This window comes from Corvus cornix, chromosome 1, assembly GCF_000738735.6.
Source record: "Corvus cornix cornix isolate S_Up_H32 chromosome 1, ASM73873v5, whole genome shotgun sequence".
Taxonomy (NCBI): Eukaryota; Metazoa; Chordata; class Aves; order Passeriformes; family Corvidae; genus Corvus; species Corvus cornix.
The window spans coordinates 32,757,523-32,771,246 of NC_046332.1; the positions used below are offsets into that span (position 1 = coordinate 32,757,523).

General features: G+C 36.3%; 1 protein-coding gene across 1 annotated transcript; it reads right to left on the bottom strand.

Moving 5' to 3' along the window:
• Positions 1 to 8,278: 8,278 nt before the first annotated feature.
• Positions 8,279 to 9,244, bottom strand: LOC104690343 (taste receptor type 2 member 40-like). Its single transcript, XM_010401114.3, has one exon. The coding sequence runs from the start codon at positions 9,242 to 9,244 to the stop codon at positions 8,279 to 8,281; it is 966 nt and encodes a 321-aa protein (XP_010399416.2).
• Between the last annotated feature and the right edge of the window lie 4,480 nt (positions 9,245 to 13,724).

The following is a 13,724-nucleotide window of genomic DNA, read 5'->3' on the forward strand; positions in this document are numbered from 1 at the left end:
AAACATCACAGGGTTTTTACTTTTTTTTCTTTAAGTTTCGATTTTCTTGCACAAGTTTCTATTAAAAATTTGACTTATACAGCAAATTTGGCCTGAGATATATACCTGCTATATAGTATGGGGTTTATTTAAATAATATAGGGTTTATTCATGTTTTTTTTTTAAGCTGTCTGATGTATGTAGAAAATACTCAAAATAAGATTTTCACTCAAGGGTCTTTGGGGATTCTGTTGAAAGGCAAGAAAATCAATTTTTTATATAGCATTGTTTCAGGCATGGTTTGAAGCATGCGCTTATTTATCATTAAATCAGGTTCTATGAAATGTAGACAAACAAAATAAAAATGGGAAATTAAATATTCTACATTTGTACAGCAAATCCTATGTACTATTTCAAACAAATTTAGAGTGGCAAATAAAAACCTTTTTATTCCTGCAGGACAATGAAGCATAGAGATGATTGATGTATCATCAGAAGCTCCACAGATGAACTAATCTGAGATGCACCTAAAGTATGAGTCCCTCTTCCCCTATTTACAGTGCCTTTTTACAGAACCTACTAAACTTTGTAAGGATCAGAGTCAACTTAATTTCTTTTAAGTTCAGTCAGGAAAGAAGTTATTCCATAGAACTGTTTGTTGAATAATGTATTTGGATGGAGATTGTTCAATCAGCTCTATGAAAGTACAATGCTTGCAACTGCATGTGAATATATGTTGTAAGAAGCTCAGGTACTAGAAGTAGTTCATGGGCTCTTCACAGCAAGCAATCACTTATCAAGCCACATGACAGCAAGGTGTATGATCACAACATCAGTTCAATGCAAAAAGTGGTTTTCTGAAGAAATCATGACAGCTGGCTTATAGATAACTGTACTGCTTTTGCTGTCAACTTTTAAATAATAGGCTATAATACAAAAAAAAACCCTACCAAAAGCTCTTGTAGGAAAAGTGTCTTGAGTGAACTGTTTGATTTCTAATATTTCAATATGAGATTTAACAATTTAACCCTTGAAAACTCAAGAGCCTGCTCAGCTGAAAGATAAAAGAGACAAGAGACTTCATCACGAAACTAAGATATAGAATCATATTTATCTAATGCCTCAGAAGTAAGTGAGGAAAATATACTGCATATTCAAAAATTTTAAAATTTTTGTACTTTGTGTCCATGTCTTCAAAGTATGAGTATATAAGAACATGGTCAGTTCCAAGGGTTTTCCTACTTTTTGTGTTTGCATTAATCTGTATCAAGTTCTTCTTAGAATTTACCCCTCAAAATAAGCAAGGAATTTTCTGTGTTATAACAACTTAGAGGAAGATATGAAACATTGAATCAATGTTTTGTTTTAAATTTTTTATAAACTGAGTAAAGTGTATTCAAAGAAGAAGCAGTGATCCCCAAAGACAGTGCAGGCAATCTTGGTGATTTAGCTGCACCAGTTGAATACCTGCAGTCAAATAAAACTAGAAACATAGAAGGAAAGGGAAAAAGACAGAAACTGAATTATATTTACATGCATATGTGTCCTGGAGTTGCCAGAGTTGCCAGATTTCTATCTCCTCCTTCTGGTAAGTTTGAGGACAGAGATAATTAACTGATTACATTAAAATGGAATGATGAAAGGGAAGTACATCCCAATATTGTCCAACGGAATGATATGGAGGGTTGAAAAACCTCAGCATCTATCACCCTGATGTCTGTGAGAGGATTCATTGCTGAAGTTCAAAACAAAAAGCTAAAATAAGCCAAAGTATAGTGAGAAGAAATAACAAAAGAGACCACCAGCGCTCTGAGGGGTGATCTGAGAATCATCCAAAGGTTCCTAGTTTTGGCCAGAACAGCAGTTTGGAGCTAGAGAATTTCATACAGGTGAAGAAGTTCAAGGAGAAGGTTGACCAAAGACTGCTAAGCATCTCACCCCTTAACTTGGTAATGCATGCAGGCTTTTTTCTATAGTCAGCAAGAAAAGCAAAGCATTTCTGAAAGCTTCCACAGGGCCAGTCTGATATTTTCACCTTTCCCACTGACTTTGTAAAGCAAATCAAGTCATCTCCATGATGAGACGCAGCAGGCCAAGGGACTGGGAAGGAGAAGTTTGGGTTGACTCATCACACACATCTAATGAAACTTCACCTTCCCAGTCCCTTGCCATACTGCCTACATATATTATGAGCTTTTACATAGGTGTTCACCCAGTTTCAAACCTAATACCAAGTCTGAGCTGTCACTGACTTTCCAAAAGCTGAATTCTCTTTTGACAGAATGTGCTTTGGAGCTGGATTTTGAAATAATCACAGACTGACTGTAGTAAGAGCCAAAAGACAGGAGAGCTAAGATTTCAGCTCTTATGGCATCAGAGAATAGAAGCCAAGAGATATTATATCGCAGGGTAACCTTTTCCAGGGGGTATTTTTGGGAAAATTTCTCCCTATTCCTGCCTGAGTAGAGCCATGGCACAAGAAAAATGAACAAGCTCACTCAGTTGTATAAAACAATGAAAAAGGAGACTGGCTGCAGCTGTCATCCAAACATGACTTTAGAATGATGAAGTTTTTATATTATGTCTTTTCTCCTTTTGTATTGAATTTAGCTGAGAGATAGGTATTATTTATTCAACAGGTACAGATATATTTCTCTACATGTGCAATAACACTACTTCAGATTCCCCAAGAAAGCTATGGATATCTCAAGCAAGAGATACCCATATTATCTCTGTGACTGTTGAAACTCAAATTATACCTACACGTTATGTGAGGGGTCTGAACCTCTGTTGGTTGAACACCCGTATGAGGCTCATAATGTGTTTCTTATGATTTATCAAATGAGGTCAACAAATACCTACTCGTAGCTCTTGTCATACATCTTTCTTGGAGAGGATTGAGAAGTTCCTCAGAAAAAAAAAAAAGCTGATTTCGTTCTGTTCTGGTGGTGAGAATAAATTGCCGTAGACAGACTTCTGTTGTCTTCTTTAAGAGAGTGAGCAAGTCTATAAATACATACTTTCTTTCTGATGTTCCTTAGGATGCAAATATTTCAAATAATTTTAGTTCTAAATGTAAAATTTATATATGCAGTGTTTGAACGCAGTGTTTTCCACTTTGCTGTTTGCATACGTGCAGCTACATTCTATTTCTTCTTTTTGCTACTTATCTTAATCTTAAGCAATGAAAATATTTGGATGGTCATCTCTACTCTGGAAGGGACACAAACAGTGTAAACACAGAAATGAACAAGAATGTTTGAGGGACTGATGGGTGAGGATTAAAACTAAACAGAGGAAGGGAAAAGTAAAGACTTTAAGAACTATCTTAAAGGAGAGAGAGAAAATGAGAAAGAAAATAGAAAGCAGTCTGTAAAGGAAAAAGGGATCCTCACTGGGGTGAGAGAAAGCAAATGACAGGGAAAGGACAACAAAGCAGAACTGACTGAAGTGGGATTTGAAAGGGAAGATTCACATATCTCAGGGTCTCAGCATGTCGGATTTTGTTTGCTGGGTTTTTTTAGTTTTTTAAATGTCTTCACAAGGAAAGGGAGAAATTTTATTTGCAATTTTATCACAAAAGGAAAAGTATGAGTCTTCCAAAACTAATAAGGTGCCTTGAAATGTGTGTTTATTATAATAAAGTAAATATGTGAATGAACCCATCTTGATTTCATTAGTATATATTTGCAATAACAGCAGCAGTAGGTGTAAAAACAGTGGAGATTTTTAGAGGAAGTGGCAAGAAATGTGAGTGATAAATGAAGAACTATTTTTTTTCTAAAAAGGAAAAAGAAAAAGAAATACTCAAAAGAGAGGGGAAAAAATAAAAGATATAAAACCAGAAAAAATGAAATTCAAATATGACACTGGGGGAGGGGGTGGATGAAGATAAAAAATAGAATAAAATTACCTACCAATCATATTTTTAAATTTATGAGTTACATCATCCATCTTAATCTCATCACAATGTCACATCTGAGTGCCTAAAGGCCAGAAAGGGTTTAATTTCACCCCTCCCCCCCAATAGGTAGTTAAGAGATTATGACATCAAGTCATTATTCCTGTTTATCACTTTGCCTCTGCTTTTGCTGTGGCAGCAAAAGAACTGTTTTGCAGTGGAGCATTCAGTGCATGGATCCCAGTTCAGCAATATCAGCTTTGGAAGGCTGCTTTGTCACCCGTTTGTTTATCTGTTTGTTTATCTGTTTGTTTACCTGTACTGGGAAAAGAGACCAGCCAAAGCAAATCTCATGGATCTGTGAGACTTCTCCTCACTTTCCTCTCCTCTCAAAAGCCCAATTAAATCCCACTGTAGCCACTACCCATACTACTGCTCTGTTTTCTGATGATAAAATATCCCTGTCCTTTCACACACAGATAGGCTGAATACCAGAGAAGGGATATGGCCTCTCAATGTGGAGACAAGCCAAGTTCTAGCAATGACAAACCCTCTGACCACTGAAAAGCTTATGAGCATCAGGAACTCTGGTTTTAAGAGGTCCCATGCTCTTCTCTGATATAATTGATATTATGATTACTTTGTCCAATGTAAAGTTTGAGTCATTGCAAAAACATAGATATTGGAAAGGAGAAATGGCACTTTAAAAATAATAATAAGTCTTAAAAGTAATATTAACATGAACCTAATTTATATTTTTAATATTTACAGTATTCAAAGCTATTTTCACATAAATTTAGAAACAAAATTATTTTTATTTGGTCTTTATTTTTTTTAATAAACCTTAAGACCCATGTCTCTATGAAGGGTTTGTCTGACAGATTTATATTGAACACTATTTATGGACCTAACTAAGCTACAATGACCTCCCACACAGATTTCCTCAAAAGGAACAAACAGGAAAAGAAATATTGAGGGGAAGAGGGATTAGCCTTCAGAAGTATTTTGTAACATTGGAGAAACTGTCCTTGTGATATTAATGAAATGAAGGCTGGGTATTATGATAGGAAAGACAATAAATAAACAGAGATAAAAGTAACCCCAGGTTAGAGTCCTATTATAAACTTTTACAGGAGGAAAAACTTTTCTCCAGACCTTGCAGAAAGGTGCAAAGCTGTATTTCAATAAAAGATAGGTACAGTGTGGTATTTTCATTGACACTTTTTTTACTTTTGAAATTACCCAAAATTATTCAGAATAAATTAGCACCATTGTGCTGTCAGATGTAAGGAAGGTGAAAAGCTTCCTGATTACCACTAGAAAACCAGCAAAAGTGAAGATTGGAGTTTTAGTGGCATTTATAGGAGCATTTGTTCTGGGATCCATGGAGCTGGCAGTGCTCACTTGTGTACCTTGCAGAGAAATAATTACATCATGGAGAACAGCAAACTCTCAGAAAGGGCAAGGAAGACTGCATGGCTAGCAGAGGAGAGACATTATGTTAGACATAGCAGAGCTCATATCCACCACCCCGCTAATGATTTGGTCGGGTAGAGCCTCTGACCAATGCAGGCAAAAGGAAAGATGTGACAAATCAGGCAAGCAGTTGAAACACAGAATGTCTGTGGTAGTTCTTTCTGATTCACATACAGAAAGACTGGTAGAGAGAAATTTGCCAGCTTCATACACATGCTACTGAGATTGCAATCAAAAGTCCCTTAATATCTGCACAGCAAAATACCGCTTTTCCAGGAAACAGAAGTGTGATGAATTCTGACCTGGCAAGCACAATGGCACTCAAAAAAAAAAAAAAAAAAAAAAAAAAAAAAAAAAAAAAAAAAAGTTGAAGAAGACAAGGTTTGGTTTTCATGCAGCCAGTATGAACAACTGCACTAATACTAATCACCATTTTTCATCATACTTGCGATGATTTTGCTGCTGCCACAGTTTTTGACCTCATACAAACTGCAGACAGTATTTTCCAACTCATGTTGCCCCTGTTTCATGTAACTTGAAAAGTTCCAGGGGAAATTTATTGATGGATTCAGTCTTATTTTCAATCATCATATAAATACTTCTTAGACAATGAAATCTCAACTATGTTATTTTTGTGATTTTTTGGGGCACAAATAGTAAGTGCCAAAACATTCATCAGGTTTATTGATCTGCTTTCTAGAATAAACTAGATGTAGTAAAAATTTTACTGCAATTTTGTGAATGACATTTTTTGTAAAATAATAATGAGAAAACTTTTTTAAATGTACCTGAAAGGGAAGGCTAGCTCTGAAGAGAAAACAGAAGATTATTTTAGTGTGGGATAGGATGAAATCCAAAGAGCAGGGTAGGATCAAATGACAAATAAGAATCTGTATATACTGTGGAAGAAGTCATGAAAATAAATTGAAGCTTGAGGGAAGGATGGAATGGAAAAGGACAAAACTAATAATTTATTTACCAATCCAGTCATTTAAAATTCTAATTTATGTACCCATCTATCTCACTCTATGCTGTGTGTAACAAAACTTTCATCAATACAATATAAAGACATCAAGTCCTTGAGCTTTGTCCTCCCCCTCCCCTGGAAGCACTGGAGGATATTTTATTAATGATTACTCCTGCCTCAGATCTCCCTCTCCTGAAGGTGAGGAGGCAGTGAAGAACCTGAGCAAGGGCTGTTATTATCATCTTTGGCTCTGATTCCTTTACTTCAGACTCTCTCTAGAAAAAGGTTTGGAAATACCTGAAGAGAAATGAGCTCACTGGGGAAATTATCAGCTTCAAAAACCCAAATATCACCACCAACCACACCATAATAAAAAAGTCTGAAACAAGCTCATTTCTTTCAGGACACTTTCTTTTCATGATGTTGCCAGCTGGAAGAGCTATTGATGTACAGCTGCTCTAACCTTGGTCTGTGTTGTCAGGGCATGCAGCTGTAGAGCAGAGCAGAGTGCTGCTGTGACATGTGCATGATGGTTCCCTCGAGGGACTTTTGTGTCTCTCTTGATTCAGCACCACAGCACTGGACATCATGGAAGCCTTATTTTTACAGTACATTGTGCTGTGCCTCCAAATACTGTGTTTGTGAGATTAATGACCCTCCCTTCTGCTCTGAACTCACAGTTTACACATGCTAATAATCATATCACTTCATGTCACACAGGCATCCTTTTGTGTGTCCTATTATCATATATTTCATTCTCAAAAATATTTTAAGATATCAATTAAAACCTATCAATTATATTCACTCTTTATCTAATATTGTTAGACAGTGATTTCCAAAGCATTTTATAAACTTGTTACTCTGGTGTTTCAAAAACTGAGGCCACTACGCTCCAATAATAAGTCTGCTCATTGATTTTCTAGGTGGGACTGAAACTCTCACCCCAGTAATTTATAATCTGGCATTATCTAAACTCCTGAAGAGAAATGTACAACATAAAAATACTTGAGATGAGCTGAGAACTTTAGAATAGATTTATCAAACACATTATTTGATAAAACACAACAGGTCTTCTTGAATATATTTCACCAACCTCAAGTGAAACTTCATAGTAACATAAAATATTAAAAGAGAACAGCCTTAGAAGCAACTCCCAGCTGCTCAGAGCAATAGCAAATCATGACAATAAAGGTAAATCTATGATCAGAATGGTCAACTCAACAAGAGTGAGATTTTCTACAGGTAGTTCTCTGTACCTACATCTCTTTACATTGTAATCACCATCTTGGTAATGCACTTTCAAGAAAACGAAACAATAAGCATAACACATATTTCAAACAGAAGTATCCATTTTTAAATAGGTATTTAACCACTACATTGTTACAGACATACTGGAATCCTAACACAAATAAACCTCGTTCAGAATGTAATTTGATTATATTAATTGGCTGTATGTTTCCAAATCTTAATGTTCCCTCAGGTTATAATTCTGATAGGTTTTCCAGTTTCAAAGCATTTTCTTTTATCTATGTAACACTAGCTATGACTTGCACATGTTTTTAGTCAAATTTTAATCTTCTCAGGTGAAAAATCCTTTAGCCAAGAGCTGGTATTTGTGAGTTCTGTACATTCTTGTCTGTTTTAGTCCCATTTTCTTCCATTCAAGCAGGTCATAAAAATTTCAGCCTTAAACTGATAATCTAAAATCACAAAGCAACCTGAAACTGATTTATTTTTTAAGTACATTGCTTTCATTCAGTACATTTTTATTCTCACTCTATATAAAGTAGCATGGAAGGAGCTGGACTGGTGCACAAGTAAGGCAAAAATGCATGTTATTTCAGATGCTCTGAAATGTTAAGGAGGACTAGTCACAGAAGGCTCTGGAAGATGAAAGTTACCAGTTAAGAAAAAAGACAGTGAAACAATACATAAGAGTCTTGATTTCAGATCTCTTACTGGAGAGTATTTCTCTCAAGCCTGGGGCTTGGAGGCTTATCTTCCAAATGGCACTTAAAATGCAGGCAAAAGTTCCTAAATGCCAGTTTCAGTTTTGAATTGACTATTATCAGGATAATTGAGTGCATAGAAGGATATGCCCCAGCTACAACTAAGGATATTGCAACTTTCACAACATCTTTACTTTCAGATGTCGACAGTATCAACAGAATTTGAGCTACAAAACTGGAAATATACAGGATTAAGAAAGAAATAATGGATTTAATAGCAGTTAGGTGAACATCTATCATAGCATCCCTGAAAGTATCTGTGTAACATTGCATTGTCTTTCTGTGTTTCCACAGAGAAGTAATTATCAGAGCTGATGTTACCACAGAGAGTACTAGAGGGAAAAAGCAACCTACAAAGTAAAGAACCAGCAAGTAGAGATATGAACTATCCCAGTTCGTGATATGAGCTGTGCTATTTTCCCTGCAGTTCCCTGTTGAGCTGCATAGGTAAGTGCTGGGTGTAATCCATAGCAAAGGAAGAGAAGTCATAGAAGAGATCACCAGCGATCCAAGAAGAAGCCATGGGATCATCCCAGCTATTCTGCGCTTGATTTTCAGCAGCAGCCAGTGGGTGACTTTGATTATTTTTACACAGTAGAGTACATAGAGCCATGTACTGAACCACAAGCTGGCATGGTTCACAAACATCCACACAGCACCAAAGTCTTTGTACACCGACTCCAACTTAAGCACATCTGCAAAGTAGAGACTGTGGATGTGCATCAGGACAGTCACCTGCAAGATGAATCTTGATGTGCTCAGAAAGATCAGGATCATGTCAGCAGAAGAAATTTTTTTGCTTTTGATCCAGTTAATGATATTAACAGTTGTAATAAATCCATTTCCAATAAATCCAACAACAACTTCAATAGCTACAATGCTTATTGAAATTATAAGAACTGGTGGCAACATCTTGCTGCTTTGGTCACTTCTGCCTGATTAGCCTGTGTAGCTGTGCAGGAAGTTGAACAGTTCTGATGGTACCTGACTAGTTCCAGCTCCTGCCTGTTCACCTTATATTTAGGAACAGAAAGATATCTGCAAATGATAGTGGATCTGGAAATGATAGTGAGGAATTATTGATGTTCTTCCTGAATGTGCAAATCAGAGAAAGATTTAATGATTAACCTTTAACATGCATAAGATTTGCCTATGCTTTTCCTTAGGGATGTGAGATAGCCAGCTGTATTAACCTACACATCTTGTGTCCAATTGTTTATATTCTTGTCTCGAGTGACAGAAAGCTCTGTGGCTCTCTGGTAACAGCAGTACCTGACAATGTGGAAGGCAATGCACCATGAAACCCAACAGAAGCAGCAGCATATGTCAGGAGACAAAGAGGTCTTATATTGTAACTAGTATCTTTCAGGCTGTGTTGAAGGTCTATAAAATATAACTAGACCAATCAAATGCAACTGCTTTAATATGTAGAAAATTATACAGCCTCCAGCCCTATCCTAGAGGAGCACTCCAGACAATAAAGTTGTATTTATCCGAGGATTATTGCTACCTTTAGGTGACCATTTCTTAGTGATCCACCTAAAAGAACACTAATAAAAACCCCACCTTCTGCAGCTGTTTCACTATCTCAGCTTCTATCTCACCCACATGCCACAGAGCTTGTTAGTCTAGACAGTGAATTTAGACCTGTTCTGCATTATAAATTGAAAATGTGTCATCCATCTTCATCCATGACTTTGGCTGATACTGTAGTGAGCACAGTCCAGAACAGTGGTGGGCCCCACTAATCTGCATCCTGCATTAGTGCTTATTTATAAAGAAATATGTCTGGTTTAGAGAACAATGTGTCCTCACCTTCTCAATTCCAGACCCATGAATCCAACCGATGAATATAACATTGGCAAATTTATATTGTCTATATATTTTCTTGAAATAGAGAAATATGAAATACAATGATGAGTTTGACAACAGGGTGAGAAGCAACTGAGATAATTTGGCCACTGCAAAAAAGTCTGGAATTTTTTTGACAGTAAAATATTTACTGTTTTTGTGGGAAAGTTGGTAGTTGTTTCTGGAGTCCATTTCTTAACAGAGTAAAATATTTCAAAATAAAAGATAGACTGAGCTTCTAATCTGGACATGGTAAGAACTGTCAATTGGATTTACTTCTTATCATTATTTTCATGCTTCAAGTTTTTGTTGAGTTACTAAGAAGACAATAAGTAATAGTTATTAACCTATTGAAATGAAAAGCTATGAAGACTTAAAATCTTCATAGTTTTTTTTTTCTGTCAGTAGTTCGTTAATATTAAACCTAGATTCCATTTTAGGTTCTTGTAATCTCAAAAACTAGGAGCTTTTTCCTTTAAAAAATGAACATGCTTTTGTTATCACAACAATGCAACTTGTAAAAAAATAATTGAGACATATTTACAAAATATCATATATAAGTTTCAGATTTTAAAAACCCAAAAGAATAAAACAAACAAGAAAACAAATAAACAAGTTTAAACTAAGAACACATTGGTGTATTTACTTTTTCTAACATTCCTTGCCAGTATTCAAGAGTGGAAAAGGCATATCTTACTAAGGAAAAAAATCACAAAGTGTAGCTCAATGACTACTGTGTATTTTAAAGCTATATGCCTAGAGCTTCCTGCATACAGAATATGCATTATATAACTATAATAGTCAGTTACTAAAAAAATGTAGGTTTTAAGTTACACAAGGGAACATGAAAATATTACTTTATTTTTATGTACTTATGAAAAAACAGCACTGCAATTATAAAGTGGAAGAATCTAAACCAGGAAATACATTCTAGAAAAGTGCATGACTAAAGCGAATTCTCAGATGTTCCAACAGTTACAAAATTCTGCTCTATCTTCATATCAAAATTGAGAATTTTAAAGAAAACCATAGCTGAGCTTTACCTGCTTATACCATTTTCCTGTAAATGAGGCCCAAAGTGGGAACAATTTACTGAGAACAAAGTAACATTCCTACAAAAGAACATTCCGCCCTTGCGGACTCCCACCAGCTCCTTCAAAAAGTAGCTGCCCCTCAACCTATGCACCCTGGGAGTATTTAATCCTTCTCAACTCAGGTAAAGGAAAGAACCTGTTCCTCAGTGCTCTGTCAGTGACCTCAGTCTAATGAGCTCTGCTCTTAGGAATGGTTTCTAAATTTTCTCTTGCTTTGTGTCTCAGTTCAGGAGTTCCACAATGAACTGCTGTGATCTCGAGGGGTTCTCCAGAGGATGAGTTTACTCATGAATGCTGGTGACATACACCTGCAGGCACCAAAGGTCTGGTTTATGTGTCACAGCAACTTGACCACACCTGACACCAGCTCTAGACTGGAAATTATCATAGTCTCATCTTCTGTTATGCAGATGCTTGAATGTGCTCATTCCCCTTCTTCCTCTTTCCTGACCTCACAGATAGGGTTGCCACATTAATGCTCATTAGCAGACCTACTTTTGAGCTACAGAATTAATCTTCATGGTCAGGCCAGATATAACTGTCAGAGGAGACACAAGAGATCCTAAAATATATCAGACTTTCTTGAGCTTAATCTCTGAGAGAGCACTTGTGTGAATTTATAAAAGTAATTGATTTACAAAGTAAAGCAGACCAGAATTTCTTAAAAATTATCACAGGAAAATGTTAGCATGACACAAATAAATACTAGAGAGAAGTGTCTGAATTTATACAACAATTTCTCTTGGAACATAAATCTCACTGTGTCCAGAGAAGTCAAGTTCAACCCACAGATCGCACCTTTCCTCCTTTGATTCGTGTATTCCAATTAACAACAGCAATAAATATGCTTCACACAATCTGTATAAGAGTTTTAATTGTTGAAGTAGTAGAGAAATTTTTGCGGCAGAACAAGCAGTTTCCAAATCTTGTAAAGTACTGCCTGTTCAGCTCATACAGAGGTCCACAATGCACCAATTTGGTGGTATCTGGTTAATCTTTCAGTATTTCACTGTGAGCAAGAAGTGTGTGAATACAATACTGAAAGATCTATTTCTAATATGTTCAGAAAGATGCATGCCTTGGAAATGTCCCTGATGAATCATCCAATTATGGTCACAGTTTCACAATTTTTAGTGAAAAGTAATTTTCTTTGGCTTCATTGAGGATAGAAGAAATTACATGTCCAATAAAACTGGCTTTTTCCTCTCTTAAATTTGTTGCTACTATTAAGACTTTTAGTTTTGGTGTGATGTGACAGGTACTCAGACTGCCACCACCCTACATTATCCTCACTCAGCTCTCACGATGCAGAGTATCATTTGGGGCCGTCATCAACACCAATCAAAATGCAGATCAAATCTAAAAATTGAAGGCTTTATGACGTGATGGCTCCAGCACATTCAGAAAACAAACAAAGAACTAAAACTCAACGTGTTAGAAATGCACAGGTTTCAGGGAGATCTCATAACACCTTTCAGTGTCTAAAGTCACTAAAGAGAGCTGTAGAGGGATTTTTGAAAAGGGTGTGGAGTGATAGGACAAGGGGGAATGGCTTTTAACTGAAATAGGGTAGATATAGTTTAGATGTCAGGAAGAAATTCTTTTCTGTGATGGTAGTGAGGCACTGGAACAGGTTGTCCAGAGAGGCTGGGGCCTCCCCATCCCTGGATGTGCTCAGTGTCAGGCTGTATAGAGTTTTGAGCAGCCTGGTCTACTGGAAGGTGGCCCTGCCCATGGAAGTGGGGGTTGGAACTAGGTGGTCTTTAAAGTTCCTCCCAACCCAAATCATTCTATGATTACATGATAACTCAGTGATAGGATCCTGCAGTCTTCCTCCTGTCTCCTATCTAAAGGCAAAGGAATACCTGTAAAGCTGTAATCCTGGAATTTCATTTTGAGATTATATTCAGAGAGAAAAATCATAGAAGAGTTTCAACTTTTTGCTCGCATCCTAATGACATTATGACTTCATTCAACAAGTGTTTACCATTTGCTGATGTGATGAATAATGTGTAATTCTACCAAAACTAAATTACAGCATTTGGGAAACAATTCAAGAAACCAAGAATGAACATTACCTGGATCACAAAGATTGAATTTCCTGATGAAAAAGACATGAGAATAATTTATTATTGTTTGCTCATCCCATGTGATAGAAAAAAAAAAAAAAGGTTTATTTAGTGTTGGAGGAAGGACACTGCTTTCCAGACAATCATAGTTAATTAAATTCTGGTGGTGTAAGAGGCTACAAGAGCCTCATGACATTTGTTCACCTCTACATCATGAGCTCCTTAGCAAATAAGCTTTTTACAGCCCATAGTAAATTACAGACAACATTTATTGTATCGTAAAGTCCATCTCTGATGGAAACCTCTGAGCACCAGCATAAGACAGTGAAGTACAGCTAGTATTAAGATCCTTATACTAAAATAATTGAATAAAATAAA